Here is a 16,953-nt window from a genome sequence, read left to right on the forward strand (position 1 = left end):
GGGGGTGGGGATGGGGTCCCTGGGGGAGGTGTCTCAGAAATATCTGCCCATGGTAGACCCTGGCCTGCACCCAGGTCCTCTCCCACACCACCCACCCTGCTGTGGGGAGGCTCCGACTTACCATCAACCCTGGGGAGTCCCCAGCCTGTTACAGTGCAGAGGGCGTGGTCCTTTAGCACATAGTCCAAGCCAGGCAGGCAGATGGGCCAGACATCCTTGTTGTACTTGAGTGGCCGCTCAAGCTTAAGGAGGGCAATGTCATTGGCCCAGCCGACCCCGGACCAGTACCGATGGGACCGATAATGGCTGTTCACGATGACATGCTGCGCCAGGACGTCGACAGTAGACTTGGATATCTGGTCAACCCATGGACTCCCCACCCACACTGAATAGGTAACATCACTCCTAGGGGAACAGCGAGGAGAGTCCTCCATCAGCTCCAAGAACCCCACCCCAGCCTGCACCCCCTACCCTCCACCACACTGTTGCACCCTGAGCAAATCCAGGTAGGCCACCCACCTGCTTCAAGCCCCAGAGCCCACTCCTCACGACAGATGTGAATGGGGCCCTGCACACACACTGTGTGGTCCAGTCCTCACAACAACCCTTCATTTTATGGAGAGGGAAAATGGGGCTCAAGTGACTGACTCAAGGCTACACAGCTAAGAAGTGTGGAGCTGGGACGTGGACCAAGTTTTCTCTGGTTCCAAACTCTGGACTCTGTCCAGCATCCCATGCTGGGCCCTGGAAGTGACAGAGACCTTGTGCAATCAGCCCTGCCTTGCCCTCCAGCCTACTTTCTCAGCGTGTCCCTTAGGCTTGGAGCTCGCTTCTCCACTGGTCAGCCCTCATGGCCAGATGTGACCCTCAGGCCGCTCCCTGGCCCCAGAACATGGGCATGCCCACTCTCTCATCCCCACACTGACCAGACTCCCATGTGAGCATCCATCTTCTTGTCTGTCTTCCCCAGCAACCTGAGAGGAGTGGTGCAGCCCTTTTCTGCCCCCAGTGCCCAGGCCAGGCCTGGCTTCAAAGAGTGCCAAGGCTGTTGGCTGAATGAAGGAAGGAATGAGTAAGTGAAACAAAGTGTGTGGAGCAGAAGAATTAGGACATTCTTTCTGTGGATAGGAGGAAGGAGGCCTAGACAGTGGCTGCAAGCCTCCGTTTCCTATCTATGGAATGACTGCACAGGACTGGAGGGGGCCAGGTGAGGGGAGGAAACCCCCAGCTCCCAGGAAGGAATCTGCAGGACTCATCCCCCACCTGCTCAGAGCTAGGGTGAGGTGGGGCTAGGACTATGGCGTCTGCCACTGATGGGCCAGCTGGCAAGATGACTGGGGCCCTGGTGGCTCCAATGACTTTCCACCCATCCATCTAGGCCCCGACTCACTGGATCATGCAGTGGGCCACGGTCAGCACCCACTCAGAGGCAATGAGGGTGCCTGCACAGATATGTGTGCTATTGGCCCGCACACTGACCATCCATGGCCACCGCTGAGCCATGGCCTCCGGATCCCTGAGGGTGGTATCCCGCTCATAGGAGAAGCCACAGGCTAAGGAGGAAAACGAAAGGAGCTTGATAACCAATGGGCCCTTCCAGTCACATCCCCCAGCACCTCTCCCTCCTCCTCCCCTCAGCCTGATCGCCCACCTCTCCAGCTGGCCTGCTCCCATCCAATGATGCTCCTTCTTCATTGGTCATCACATAACGATGTTGTTCACATGAGGACTGGGGTCTCCAGCCTCGGAAGGGCCTCAGCACTCCCCAGGTATCCCTCTCTCTGGCCCCGCAGCTTAGGCCCCGGGGCGTTCCGAGCTAACCAGCCTGGTGCGCCACTAGCTCCTTTGTCCTGGTCAAGCAGACATCAGCTCTGGCCAGGCCCTTCACAAACCCATCTGTGTTTCCATCTGGTTCCCTTACTTCAGCCAAGGAAGACCCCTCCCCCTCCTCTAGGATCCTTCTCCTGTGATTCAGTGAGAGAAAGGCAGGTGACCTAAGAGAAAAATGGGTAGTGTGCATGAACACACATCTGAGGACGAAATCCCAGTAGCAAACAAACGCAGAAGCTTTTCAGTCCCATTAGTCCTCAGGGAAGTGTGGACTTAAATCACAGTGAGGTTCTGCTCACCATCACCTGCCAGGCAAAACTAAATGTCCCTGATAACAAGTGTTGGTGAGGAGCACGGCCCCAGACTGCTCACTCACTGCTGGAGGGAGGGTCAATGGGTGCAGCCACTTTGGAAAAGTTTTTAGAGAAAAAGTTCTTTAAACTGAAGATGCACATATCCAACACCACAGCAGTTCCGCTCCTACATGTTCCAAATGGACTAGAGGATCATGAGATCAATGTAAGTGGGCTGTCACCAGCGGCTGTAAAGGCTAACGCAGGAGAGGGAATAGCAGCATGCACAGCAGGGTGCAGCTGAGACCTGTGTGTGACTTTCTGTGACAGTTAAATTCTGTGCACTCAGTTCCAGGATGAGAAGTATTTCTTATGTGGGTCTTACTTCAACATGCTTGGAAGCCACTGATGGAGAGAATGTCTTGTGGGTGTGCCCCAAGACACACAAGGGAAGGCTCCCTGAAAGCCATGCTGGAGACCCCCAAAGGCCTTGGCTGGGAGCCTGGATCAGGGACTGGGCCGGATGGAGAGGCGCTGTCCCCATAGACCATTCAGGGAGGCAGGACATGAGCACATCCCAGGCTCCCCCCACCTTCCTTGCCTCCTACCTCAACAGCATGGGAGGCCTGGCCCACAATAGGTGCTCAGTAAGCACTGGTAAAAGGAAGGTCCCCTCTCACTCTCCGTGCCCCTTCTTCTGCTGTCCCTTAAGGTCCTCAAGGCTGCTTGGGCACCCTCCTCCCGCGTGGAGGCCACAGTACTCACGGGGAAGGAACTCATCCTCGTCAGTTTTAGAAGCAGAGTACTGCAGGGTCCTGGGCGGCTCGCTAGTGGCAGCCTGCCGGGTGAAGCGACGTCCGCCTGAGGGACAGGTGGCACTGGGGGCACAGGGGGCGTCAAGGTCGGCGGGGGCATCCGTGGACAGTGCCCCCGGCACTTCGTCAGCGCCCAAGCAACCTGTGGAAGGACGCAGAGGATCAGAGGTGGAGGCCAGGCCTGTGGGAGGAGGGGCGGGGGCGGGGCTCACCCGCGGGCCGCAGCAGCAGCAGCAGCAGCAGCAGCAGCAGCAGCAGCAGCGGTAACAGCATAGCATCAGCAGGAGCCCGGCGTGGGCAAGGGCGGACGTTCGGGGGCTGCGGGGGACTGTGCCTGCTAGCCAGCGCCCCACACCAGAGACCCATCCCCGAGAAGCAGCGAATAAGCCTCGGCGCTCCTCTTGCGACGCCGCTCCCGGGGCTCGCCCCACGACGGCGCCCCCCACTGGCAGCCAGCGGCAGCTTCTTTTGTGTGGTGGTCGCGGGCGCGGGCGCTCCCGACCCCGTCCGCGCGGCGCCCCCCAGTGGCCCCCCCGCCCCCCACGCGATGGTGCTCCTGGTGTCCCAGCCACCCTCTGTCTGGCTTGCTGGTGCTCAGGACTGCCTGGCTTCTGGCCACGCCTCTGCCTTCCTGGGACCCCGTGTCTGTGTCTCCCAGTCGGCCTGGCCCAGCAGTTTCCTGGAGTCCCTTAACCTCACCTCGGCAGGTTCTTGCACCTCCTCCTCCGGCAGCCCACTTCCAATCTCTACCCGGTGAGATGAAGGCCCAACCCCTGGGGCTGGCATCCGGGATTTCCACGCGGTCCCACCTGCCCTCCAGCCTGGTAATTACGGTGGGGCCTTGCCCCAGGGCACTGAAATTAAGCAGATTAAAATGTTTTCAATAATAATTTTTCAAGAGTGCATAATTTTTTTTATTTATTTATTTTTTTTTTTGCGGTACGCGGGCCTCTCACCGTTGTGGCCTCTCCCTCCGCGGACCACAGGCTCCGGACGCTCAGGCCCAGCGGCCATGGCCCACGGGCCCAGCCGCTCCGCGGCATGTGGGATCTTCCCAGACCAAGGCAGGCGACGAACCCCCGTCCCCAGCATCGGCAGGCGGACTCCCAACCACTGCGCCACCAGGGAAGCCCAAGAGTGCATAATTTTAAGCACTGTCGCCATTCAGCAAATGCCCTTCCCTTACAGATCCATCTGCTTAGAAAGATGACACAGGTGAGGTTTCCATAAACAGAGAAAGAGGGATAGTAACCATTGGGCCCTTCTGGAGCAGAAGGCCACTTGGTATGTTGGAATTTGGGGAACATTTTGATGGCTCAGTGACACAGATGGATAATACAATTAAAAAGTAGTCTGCGGAAATCCTATGAGAAGCTTTGGTTCAAAGCTGTTGGAAAATTCTAGCCTAATAAAAGATAAGGTGAAAGTTAAATCAAGCCAGGACAATCTAACATTTGCCAGGTCCTGCTGTCTTGGGAGAGACAATAGGGCTGGCCATTCAGGACTCCAGTCTCCTGCAAACCACACCTACTACACTCTGGACCCCAAGGGCAAGGGTAGCTGGCCACTGTGAACCTGAGGCCTACCAGGTCTGAGGGGGCGCCCATGCTACCTTCCACAAGGGTGGCAGAGCGCTGCCCTCTCAGTCTGGCTAGCTTGCGCCTGTCCTTCCTCTTCAGAGTATGATGGAGGTGACTAAGGCAGTTCAGGAGCTCAGGGTGCAGTCACCTCACACAGTCACCTAAGCAGGCACTCTGCCTTGCCCCTCCCTGTCCCCCATCATCACCCATCCCTGCCAGGGAGAGAGGAGGAACCAGTCAGGTTCTGTAGACTCCTAGGGTGATATGAGGGCTTGGGAGAGGCCCACATGTTCTGGAACCAGGTCCACAAGTGCAGGTCTGGTCATTGTGAGTTTCTTGGGAAGAGGCCAACCCTCACAGTAAGGCCTGAGGGAAAACTGTTGGGTTAGAGACCCAGGAGAGAGTCATGGGGACCTGGGGATTGCTGGAGTGCTGGGATGACTAAGCAGGGAGTGAGATCACAAAGTCCAGCTCCATATTTGGCAGAAGAGGAAACTGTAGCCCAGAGAGGGGAACATGATGAGCACAAGTACAAGGAGGACTATCAGGGAGGCTCCCCCTGAGAGGACAGCCAGGCCTCTTGGGGGAGGGGAGGCTTTGAAGGGTCTGGCCATAATCAAGAAGAAAGATGATGATTTCAGTGACACAAAGTTCAAGAGCATCTTCATTGAACAACTGCAAAAACAGTGGCTCTGGGACCCTCCCCCAGAGTACTCTGCCCTGACGTCCTGTGCTCCTCCAGCCTCCACTTCTCCTGAGGACAGACAGAGGGGAGGAAGAAGTGGCCTCCGGGAGGGACCGCCTGGAAACATCACTCACAGGAGCCACGGGGAGCCCAAGGAAACCAGCAGAATGTAGCCAGCGAGGAAGACCAGGCTCAGGAAGCCTGGCCCGGCCCTACTGATGAACCTCACATCACTGATCTGTTTCTTGATCCAGTCGGTGAAGTGGGAGGTGCTGGTGTAGATGCCCGGGAAGCGGTGCCGGCTGCAGCTAAAGCTCCAGTTCAACACCCCCATCTGAACCCAGGTGTGGTTCACTTGGCAGACAAGGGAACTGCCAGAGTTACCCTGTGGAGGGGAGGAAGGGAGGCATAAAGGAGGCAGCAGGAAGGCCTCCCTGCAAGTTCTGGACAAATAAACTTGCACCTTCCCGGGCCATATCCTTAGCACGAGCTGTGTTAGGCCCGTGCTGTCCCTGATATCGACGCATGGCTATGAACCTGGTCTGTGACATGGAAGCACTGCACTGGGGCCCAAGCTCAGGATCACAGTGGGCTCTCTCTGCATTCCCCTGCTAACTCTCTGACCATAACTACCGGTGCCCTCCTCTGCCTTCTCTTTAAATCATGGTGGGCCTCCAAGGTGTTGCCCTTGACTTTCTTCTTTCCTACAATCCTGCTTACAGAATGAGCCATTTGAAATGCAAACCTGCCCCCTCTCTCTTTGTGCAAAGCAGGTGCATGTATAAGAATAATGTTTACAACAGCATACATCAAAAAGTAGTAGCTGTTATTTCTGCTGATGGTGGGTTTATGATTTTCTTAAAACTTTCTTACATTCTTCTGTATTGTTGAAAAGTTTTATAAATCTGAAAAACAGCTCATGCTCTCCCTCCCGCCCTCCCCCACATATATGTATATTTTTTAATGTAGTGTAAACCAAGATTTATAAGACATAATCTAATGAAGAGTTCATAAGACATGTAAGGAAAAAATAATAAAACTATACTTAAGAACACAAAAGAAGACCTACATTAATGTACAGATATACCGTTGTTCTTAGATGAAGCAACTTAAAACAATGTAAAAAAGTCAGTTCTCAACATTTGGCTTCCTACAGTATGGAAGACTAGATCCCCTTTCCCACCTTGTTGAAGATAACTAAACCTGTGAGATTTTAAATGCATGGGTGAGCTGGCAAGAAAATAAAGACGCCTCAGAGTGCAAAACCCAAGGGAGGGCTGAAACACAGAGCCATCAGCAAAGCCCAGAAGATGACTTTTGCCCCAAAGCCATAGGCCAAACCCAGTGAAAATGAGCTTTGGTTTTCACAGCCTCATTCGTGGGTGCAGAAGACAAAAGGCAAAACCCGGGGCCTGCCCAAGGAGGAGAGCCTAAGAGGAAACCTCCTGCAAAAAACTGTACCTCCCAGAAAGGACCACACCTTCCGAGCGACGATAAACTAGGAACACCTGCCCTCATGTGAACTTGCAACTTGAATTCACACTGTCTGGGTGGTTAAAAAAACTTGAGCCAAGAACGTCATTTAAAGAGGTCCTGGGTTGGTTTTATGTCCAGGTATCTGGCAGAAGCAAATATAGATTCTGACCAAAGGAACCCACTTTCAAGCCATGCTTCAGCGAACTCCCACAAAAGAGCACTCCAAAGAACATGTCCTCTTAAAACATCACCCTGCACACAGGGAAGCTGAGGCACCAAGAGCAAATGCCAGCCAGCAGAAAAAAACCAAAGCAGCATCAGAGCCTTCATGGTTTGAGATTCAGTAATCATCACGTGGAAGCCTCAAAGTTTCTGGTAATGCACTATTTTATAGGCTTGGTGCTGAGGGTATGGGTGTTGGTTGTGTTATTCTTTATTCTCCATACACATTTTATAAATATTCTTTTATCTGTATTCAACAGAGAGTGAAAGAGTCAAAAATTATAACAATGTCAGTTCTCCTTATGTTGACCTCTAAAGTTCAAGCGATTCCAAATAAAATGTCAGCAGGATTTTTTCAGGACCTTGACAATCTGATTCTAGAATTGATATTGAAGGATAATAGTCCATGAATTCTATGACAGGTTTGAGAAAAAAAGAGCAAATTGGAGGGGCTGGGGACTGGAGAAATATCTAAACAGAGTTAGATATATTTCAAAGCTATAATTATAGAAACCACAGTACTAGCATAGAAACTGAAAAATAGACCAATGGGGCAATGGAGAGCCAGCCAGATGCCTGCAGGTGGAGGAAACTTGGCACATGCTCCAGAAAGTGTCATGACTGTGAGAAAGGAGGTCTCTGCTGTAGATGGTGGAGAAACTGATGGAGAAAAATGAAGTTGGACCCTGCCATAACAAAACTCCAGAGGAAACAAAACTCTAAATGTGAAAAGTGAGAAAGATAAAGCTAATTAAAAATGTAGGGCCATGACTTTATGACTTGGGATGAAGCACATGTTTTAAAATAAGATAAAACCCCACAAACCTGAAGAGGGCAAATGTGTTAGGCTTAATTACATCAAAGTTAAGACCATCTGTTCAATGAAAGACACCAAATCTCATTGAAGATAGATGATGAATTAAGATAGGGCATTTTCTCTGTCTAAAACCAACTAGAGGTCAATTTTAGCCTATCTAAGGAAACCCTGAAAATTAACAAGCAGAGAAAGTGAGTTGAGGGAGACTTGAAGGTTTCCATGTCTAGGCTGACCCAGTTGTCAGCTCCCAGTGTCTAGACCCCCACGCTCCAGAGGAGGGAGATGGAGTAGGGCTTGGCAAAGTTTAAATCAAATTGACTTTTATTTATTTATTTATTTTTTGGTTGCATTGGGTCTTCATTGCTGCACGTAGGCTTTCTCTAGTTGCCGCGAGAGGGGGCCACACTTCGTTGTGGTGCCTGGGCTTCTTATTGAGGTGGCTTCTCTTGTTGCAGAGCACCAGCTCTAGGCACGCGGGCTTCAGTAGTTGTGGCACGCGGGCTCAGTAGTTTTTTTTTTTTTTTTTTTTTTTTTGTTTTGTTTTTTCACTATGTGTAGCCATATCTTTGGCTGTACTCATGGAAGGTTGGTTAGAATCTGTATTGGGGAGCCTGGAATACATTTTGCACTCGAAAAGATGATAAGGGAGTGAATAGCACACATCACGGCAGGCGGACTCTCAAGCACTGCGCCACCAGGGAAGCCCGGGCTCAGTAGTTTTGACTCGCATACTGTAGAGTGCAGGCTCAGTGGTTGTGGCGCACGGACTTAGTTGCTCCGCGGCATGTGGGATCTTCCTGGAGCAGGGCTCGAACCCGTGTCCCCTGCATTGGCAGGCGGATTCTTAACCACTGTGCCACCAGGGAAGTTCCAATCAAATTGATTTTTAAATTGAGACTTATAATGGGACAAGGTATTTAATAACTGAAAGTAACAGAAAATTATGGGCTCTGCCCAAAATGATGTTTGGAGAAGGGAGGAAGATTTGACACAGGGCATATGAGGGCAATGACTGGAAAGAATAAATCTATTTAATGTGGATTCTCGAACAAATTGAGATTCCTCAACAAACAAATACAGGAGGGGCTGTAGCACAACATCATTTATGCAAAGTAAAATATACATATAGCAACACTACGCATTTTTCAAATATACAGACTTCTTTAAAGACATGTATTAAACAGATTTCAGTAGGGGCCTTTTGTGGAGAGAGAAAATGGAAGATGAAGGGGAAAATCAAGCCAGTGATAATCAAGCTAGCGATAGAGATATGGTTGACTGGACTCTGGCAATCCAGAGAAAAAGAGAACTCAGAGGGAGAGAGAGAGAAAATAGAAGAGAGAGAGAAAGATCTTGTATGTGGACATTCTCTTACCACAGTGAAATTAAGCCAGAATCCAGTAACAAAATGTGAACCACCCCCATCAAAGAAAAAAAAATTAACTTTCAAAAATGTTAAAGTAAAAACAGAATTAAAATCTACAGTTAGAGTGTAGAAAGATAAGAAGGCCATACATTGCAAAGCCCATGGGATATGGGCCTGAATTTCACACAGAAGAGTCTTAGTCTAAATACTTTAATACCAAACAAGAGAGAATGAAAATAAATTATTTATTATCATCATCAATTATTTATCACTGCACATTCAGCTGAAGACACTTGAAAAGGAATTAATAAAGACAAAAAGCAGATGTCATGCATTAGAAAGCAAAAAAATCATAGACTTGAGGAATAAAATCAATAAATTGTACTTAAAAAACAACAACAAAATAAATATCTTGTAAGTCCTACCAAGAAAAACTCAAAGAGAAGGAGAATTCAACTACTTTGTGGTATACGTAGAAAAGAGACTAGAATCAGACCCAAGGAAAATACACTTTCTAGTATCTGAAGACTATTTATAACTTTCTCATTATGGATCTAAAATCTGGATGAAATGAATAATTTCTAAGAAAATCCAATAATCATGGACAAAACAACTTAAAGTATTGCTCAAGAACTACCCCTTCAAAGGAAAATAGGCCTATGTGGTTTCGCAAGCAACTTCTATCCAGCATTCAAGGAGCAGATAATTTATGTTATTTCAAATGTTCCAGAACATAGACTGTGCTTTCAAGTGAAGCATATTTGTGATTCTATAACTTGACAAAGGGGGTGCCTTCCTCAACACACCTTCAGTGGAGCCCAGCCTCACTGGAGGAAGACAAAACAAAACGCAAAGTCTGCGTGGATGGTGTCTCATAGGACTGCTGTTCCAGGGCCAGTACCTTTCCTGGGCCATGCACCAACACTATCCTGTGCCTGGCCCAGAACCCAGCACGGGGTGTCTTGTTGGATGAACAAATAAATTAAATGTATTCTAAAAAACGATATTATAAATCTGAATCCAACAGATGAATGAAACCAAAGCACACCATGACCAGGGAGGGCTAATCCTGGCAGGCAGGGTAAATGGACATGAAAAATCTGTTCATGGAACCGACTCAGCACTCTAGATATGGAGTCCAGTCAACCATATCTCTAACTCACTCTAGCTGAGTTAGAGTGTAGAGTCATCGTGATAGCTGCAGAAAACACATTTTACGAAGCATAGCATTCATTCCTGAAATAAAATACCACAGTGAAACAAAGGAATGGCTCTTTCCTTGACAGATGATATGCCACGTTAGCAACATGCTTCATGATGAAGTGTGGGAAGGACTTCCAGGAAGGTAAGCAACAAGAAAAAGTAGAGCTACAATTCCAGGTTGCTTTTGGGGAGCAGTACCCAAAATAATGAAAAAAGTAAAAATCATGAAAACGAAAGAGGCAAAATCATCACTAATTGTAGCTCATATGGGCATAGACCTGGAAAGCCTAAGAGAGTCAACTAAAAACTCTTGGACATAATAGAAGGGTTCAGTGAGCTGAACTCCCAGATGTTTTCAACAAGATGAGTCTGGGGGACGGAAATGAGGCAAGTGAAAAGGAAGGCTCTTGTCCTGCTAAGGAGGAAGCAGTAGACATTGATTAACTCTAGGTGTTAAGTCAAGTTTAAATACGTGTGTGGAAAATATCTGTAGTAGAATGATGTTGAGATATGACAACTTTTAAACCACTACAGGGGAAAAGTGGAGTGGAAAAAAAAAATCAAACCAATACATAAAGTATGGGGATAAAAAGAAACATTCTTCTCGGTAAATGAATTAAAGGAAAGCCTCCCAAATGTGTTGAAAAATATAGCACTGAGCATTATACTGTTTATTAAGAGACATACCTAAAACAAGATAACACAGTGTCTCCTGGAAGACAGAGCAATTGTTCTGGAATATGATTCTTGACATTGCAATAAACAAGAAAAAGAAGTAACAGGCATACATATTGAAAAGTAGGAGACAAATTTACCATTGTTTGCAGATGGTATGTCTCAAAATTAAAGAGTATCCATTATATCCACTATATCTAGGAATTTTGCTTATTACAAAGTAAATACACAAAAAATCAATATATAATACAAATGGAAAATACACTGAAAAAAACATTTTATATTACAATAGAGATGTAATATAAAATATCTAGGAATAAAGTTAAGAAGCAGCATGCAGTAATTATATGGAGAAAGCTATATAAACTCCTGCTCTAGGGACACAAATAAAATAGAGCAAAATAGAGTCTATTTTCCCAAAATCACCACATGATTTTCCTTTTAGTATTATACTGAGATTGTTCAAAAGAAAATGGGAAAAAAACTCAAACACTTGGAGACTAAACAACATGCTACTAAAAAACCAATGGGTCGGGCTTTCCTGGTGGCAGAGTGGTTAAGAATCTGCCTGCCAACGTAGGGGACACGGGTTCCAGCCCTGGCTGGGGAAGATCCCACATGCCACGGAGCAGCAAAGCCCGTGCGCCACAACTACTGAAGCCCACGTGCCTAGAGCCCGTGCTCCGCAACAAGAGAAGCCACTGCAATGAGAACCCCACACACTGCAATGACGAGTAGCCCCCGCCTGCCGCAGCTAGAGAAAGCCCACGCACAGCAACAAAGACCCAATGCAGTAAAAAATTAATTAATTAATAAAAGAAATACCAGTGGGTCAACAATAAAATCAAAGAAAAAATCAGAAAATACCTCGAGACAAAGATTGTTCACTTAGAATGAACATGGGAGAAGAGCAAGGTAAATTCTTTAAAAGAAGAATAATGAAGGAGGACTTACCTTACCACATACAAAAAGGAATTATAAAGCTACAATAATTTTAAAAGAGTGGTGGCACACGAATGAGACTGCAAAGGACAGAAATACACAAAAATAAGATGGGAATATATAATATAATAAAGAGGGCATTTCTAATTCACTGCCAAAAAAAAGTATTCAATAAAAATTATTGACATAACTGGCTACATTTGGAGAAAAATAAAACTGGTTTCCTCTCTCACCCTTCTAGATGAATCAAAATTAAAATATTTAAAGAAAAGAATTAAGAACATGAGTAAAGAATTTTATAATCTTAGGGTAGGAAAGATATTTCTAAGCACAGCACAAAAACTACAATCATTAAGGGAAATAACAATAAATATGAATGTATGAAAATTTAAATAATTAACTATAAGAAGAAATCCACACCAAAAAAAGGTAAATCATGGACAAGTAGCGTAAAATACTGTAAAGCATTTCACAAAGGGTTAAAACTTCCAGTTCCTAAAGTTTTTTTTTTAACTTTTTATTTTGAAATAATTTAAGACTTACAGAAAAGATACAAGTATAATATTTTTACTCAGACTCACTAATTTAATGTTTAACCATATTTGTTTTATCTTCTCTCTCTCTCCATAAGTATGTGTGTATGTATACACTTATACTTAGAACCACTTAAAATTAAGTTGAAAAAGACATGATGTTCCTTTACCAATTACCACAGCATATAATATCTACAGTTTTTACAAATCAATAAAAAGAAAAGTAGTTTAACAGAAAAACATGGGCAAAGGACAGGGAAAAGTGTAAATGGTACATTGAACCCAACAGGCATCTTCATTGGAATCCCCTTTGTCCCTTTAAAATGTATTTAAGGGGTGAGTTCTTTCCCTGATCCTGGGTAAAAACTGGGTGGAGTCAGAACATTTTGCTCACTGTGATTAATGTAATCATAATCAGTATGATTAGGCTGTCACATAAACATCTCAGTCCAGAAATCAGAATATCCATAGCCACACAATAATCACAAAGCTAGACTTGATTTAAAGTCAAACTTCTCAATAGATAACTAATTAGGACCTATTGTATAGCACAGAGAACCCTACTCAATATTCTGTAATGGCCTATATGGGAAAAGAATCTAAAAAAGAGTGGAGATATAGATACAGATATATAGATATAGATAACTTATTCACTTTGCTGTACACCTGAAACCAACACAACATTATAAATCAACCATATTCCAATTCAGCCCCATTTACTTCAGCACTCCCCTCCTTTGGGGCAAAAGCCCCAGTGTGGGGAGAAGGAAAAACACACACTTAAAGGGAACAGAGCTGGCTCAAGCCCGACCTCAGAGTTTCTGCTCTAGCAATGTGGGAGCAGACTCCACCCCTGACAGGGTGGCCACAGCCAGGGAGCAGAGAGGAAGTCCCACCTCACACCCTGTGCAGGCTCTAGCTCCTCCATCACCAGTCACACCCTCTATCAAGGTGATAGTGGCCAGCACACCATAAGGAAAGACGTGGCTGGCATCTGCATCAAATCCGGCCCTCACACCAAAGACACTGGGCACACACAGTCTATGTAGGGACACTCCCACATAAAAACACCACTTGAAGACCACAATAGATAACTGTTTCACCTAAATTCATGGAAACACAGAAAGTTAAGTAAAATGAAAAGAAAGAGGAACTACTCCCAGCTGAAAGAGCAAAAGAAAACCCTTGAAAAACCAAATAATGAAACAGATGATCAGTCTACCAGACGCTGACTTCAAAAAGTTGCTAATACCCACGTGCCATAACTACTGAAGCCTGCATGCCTAGAGCCTGTGCTCAGCAACAAAAGAAGCCACCACAATAAGAATCCTGCGCACCGCAACGAAGAGTAGCCCCTGCTCACCGCAACTAGAGAAAGCCCACGTGCAGCAATGAAGACCCAACGCAGCCAAAAATAAATAAATTTATTTAAAAAAGAGGGGCTTCCCTGGTGGTGCAGTGGTTGAGAGTCCGCCTGCCGATGCAGGGGATGTGGGTTCGTGCCCCGGTCTGGGCAGATGCCACATGCCATGGAGCGGCTGGGCCTGTGAGCCATGGCCGCTGAGCCTGTGCGTCCGGAGCCTGTGCTCCACAATGGGAGAGGCCACAACAGTGAGAGGCCCGCGTACTGCAAAAAAAATAATCATAAATAAATTTAAAAAAAAGAAAAGGGGGAAATTTCAAAAAAAAAAAGTTGCTAATAAGAATGCTAAGTGGGGCTTCCCTGGTGGCGCAGTGGTTGAGAGTCCGCCTGCCAATGCAGGGGACACGTGTTCGTGCCCCAGTCTGGGAAGATCCCACATGCCATGGAGCGGCTAGGCCCGTGAGCCATGGCCGCTGAGCCTGAGTGTCTGGAGCCTGTGCTCTGCAACGGGAGAGGCTACAACAGTGAGAGGCCCGCATACTGCAAGGAAAAAAAAAAAGATGCTAAGTGAATTAAGAAAGAGTATCAATATAAACACAGATGCTTTTAAACAAGGAACTAGAAACTATAAAGAAGACCTAATCAAAAGTAGATAATTCAATTTCTGAGATAAAAAGCACTCTAGAAGCAATGAATAGCCAACTAAATAATAAAGAAGAACACATGGGGCTTCCCTGGTGGCGCAGTGGTTGAGAGTCCGCCTGCCGATGCAGGGGACGCGGGTTCGTGCCCCGGTCCCGGAAGATCCCACATGCTGCAGAGTGGCTGGGCCAGTGAGCCATGGCCGCTGAGCCTGCGCGTCCGGAGCCTATGCTCTGCAATGGGAGAGGCCACAACAGTGAGAGGCCCCCGCGTACTGCAAAAAAAAAAAAAAAAAAAAAAAAAGAAGAAGAAGAACACATACGAGATCTGGAAGATAGAATAATGGAAATAACCCAATCAGAACAGCAGACAGACAGACAAATGGAAAAAAAAAAAAAAGAAAGCAAAATATGAGATCTATGGGATAATATAAAATGTGCCAACATATGCATAGTAGGGGTTCTGGAAGGAGAAGGGAGAGAGAAGGGGATTGAAAATGTATTTGAAGAAATTATGACTGAAAACTTCCTAAGCCTAAAGGAGGAAACAGATATCAAGGTACAGAAAGAACAGAGGGTCCCAAACAAGATGAATCCAAACAGGCCCACACCAAGACATATCATAGTTAAAATGTCAAAAGTTAAAGATAAAGAGAGACTCCTAAAAGCAGCAAGAGGAAAACAGAGTCATGTACAAGGGAACCCCCATAAAGCTATCAACTGATTTCTCCGCAAAAACTTTGCAGACCAGAAGGGAGTGGCATGATATACTCAAATTCATGAAAAGGAAAAACCTGAAACCTAGGATAGTCTACCCAACAAGATTATAATTTAGAACAGAAAGAGAGAGGAATAATTTCTCAGACAAGCAAAACTAAAAGAATTCCGCAATACCAAACCTACCCTACAAGAAATGTTGAAGGATATTCTCTAAATGGAGAAGAAGAAAGAATCTGCAGGAAAGGGAAAATCCCAATAGGAAAAACAAATATATAGGAAGGATTGAAGATAACTTAAGTAAGCCAGTACATAGAATAAAAAAACAAAAACATATTTTAAAAGCAACTATAACTACAATAAACAGTAAAGGGATAAACATGAAGATATAAAACATGACATCAAATACACAAAATCTGGAGGAGGGGAGTAAAAAATGTAGATCTTTTAGAATGTATTTGAACTTGAATGACTTCAGTTTAAAGCAAATAGATATAATTATGGGTCAATATATATAAACCCCATGGTAACCACAAATCAAATACCTACCTATTGTAGGTTTTGTATACACAAAAACCAAAAAGAAAGGACCTCAAGAATACTATAAAAGAAAACAATCAAACCACAATGGGAAAAACAAAAAGAAGAGGAAAGGAAAAAATAAGAACTACAAAAACACTGGAAAGCAAAGAATAAAATGGCAATAAGTACATACCTGTCAATAATTACTTTAAATGTCAATGGACTAAATCCTCCGATCAAAAGACATAGGGTGACTGATTGGATACAAACAATACAAAACAAGACCCTTCATTATGCTGCCTACAAGGGACTCACTTCAGGGCAAAAGACACACACAGACTGAAAGTGAGGGGATAGAAAAAGATATTTCATGCAAATGTAAATGACAAGAAGGTGGGGGTAGCAATACTCATATTAGACAAAATAGACATTAAAACAAAGACCATAATGAAAGACAAAGAAGCATATTATATAATGATAAGGGGATCAATACAAGAAGAGGATATTACACTTGTTAACATATACACTCAATACAGGAGCAACTAAATATATAAAGCAAATACTAACAGACAACGACGGAGAAATTAACAATAATACAATAATAGCAGGAGACTTTAACACCCTACTGACCTCAATGGACAGATCATCCAGAAAGAAAAACAGTAAGGCAACAGAGTTCATAAGTGACACCAAACACCAGTTGTACTTAATTGATATCTGTAGGACACTACATCCAAAAAAGAAAAAAAAAAAAGTAGAATACACACTCTTTTCAAGTGGGCATGAAATATTCTCCAGGTTAGATCACACACTAGGTCACAAAACCAGCCTCAACAAATTTAACAGGATAGAAATTACATCAAGCATGTTTCTGACCACAATGATGTAAAACTAGGAATTAACTACAGAAAGAAAAATAGGAGAGGAACAAACACGTGGAGACTAAACAACATGCTACTAAAAAACCAATGGGTCAATGATAAAATCAATGAGGAAATCAGAAAATACCTCAAGACAAATGAAAATGAAAACACAACTTTGATGTAGCAAAAGAGTTCTAAGTGGGAAGTTTATAGTGATACAGGCCTTCCTCAAGAAAAAAAGACAAATCTCAAATAAACAACCTAACCTACCGCCTAAAAGAATTAGGAAAAAAAAACGAAGAAAGCCCAAAGTTGGCAGAAGGAAGGAAATCATAAAGACCAGAAAGGAAATAAGTAAAATAGAGAGTTAAAAGATATATATATATATATATATATATATATATATATAT

General features: G+C 45.2%; 2 protein-coding genes across 2 annotated transcripts in view; both read right to left on the reverse strand.

Annotated features, from left to right (window-relative positions):
* Window positions 1–3,211, reverse strand: part of PRSS50 (serine protease 50) — a 5,794-nt gene extending 2,583 nt beyond the window's left edge. Inside the window, 4 exon segments of the mRNA XM_007470278.1 lie at window positions 122–405; window positions 1,391–1,553; window positions 2,889–3,080; window positions 3,151–3,211. Of these exon segments, the coding sequence (XP_007470340.1) occupies window positions 122–405; window positions 1,391–1,553; window positions 2,889–3,080; window positions 3,151–3,211 (700 nt within the window).
* A 2,122-nt stretch (window positions 3,212–5,333) lies between these two features.
* The window catches only part of LOC103091086 (serine protease 46-like), a 27,971-nt gene continuing 16,351 nt past the window's right edge, over window positions 5,334–16,953 (reverse strand). Inside the window, exon 5 of the mRNA XM_007470279.1 lies at window positions 5,334–5,588. Coding sequence (XP_007470341.1) covers window positions 5,334–5,588 — 255 coding nt within the window. The remainder of the gene's footprint in view (window positions 5,589–16,953) is intronic.

Source organism: Lipotes vexillifer, unplaced genomic scaffold, assembly GCF_000442215.2.
Source record: "Lipotes vexillifer unplaced genomic scaffold, Lipotes_vexillifer_v1.1 scaffold942, whole genome shotgun sequence".
Taxonomy (NCBI): Eukaryota; Metazoa; Chordata; class Mammalia; order Artiodactyla; family Lipotidae; genus Lipotes; species Lipotes vexillifer.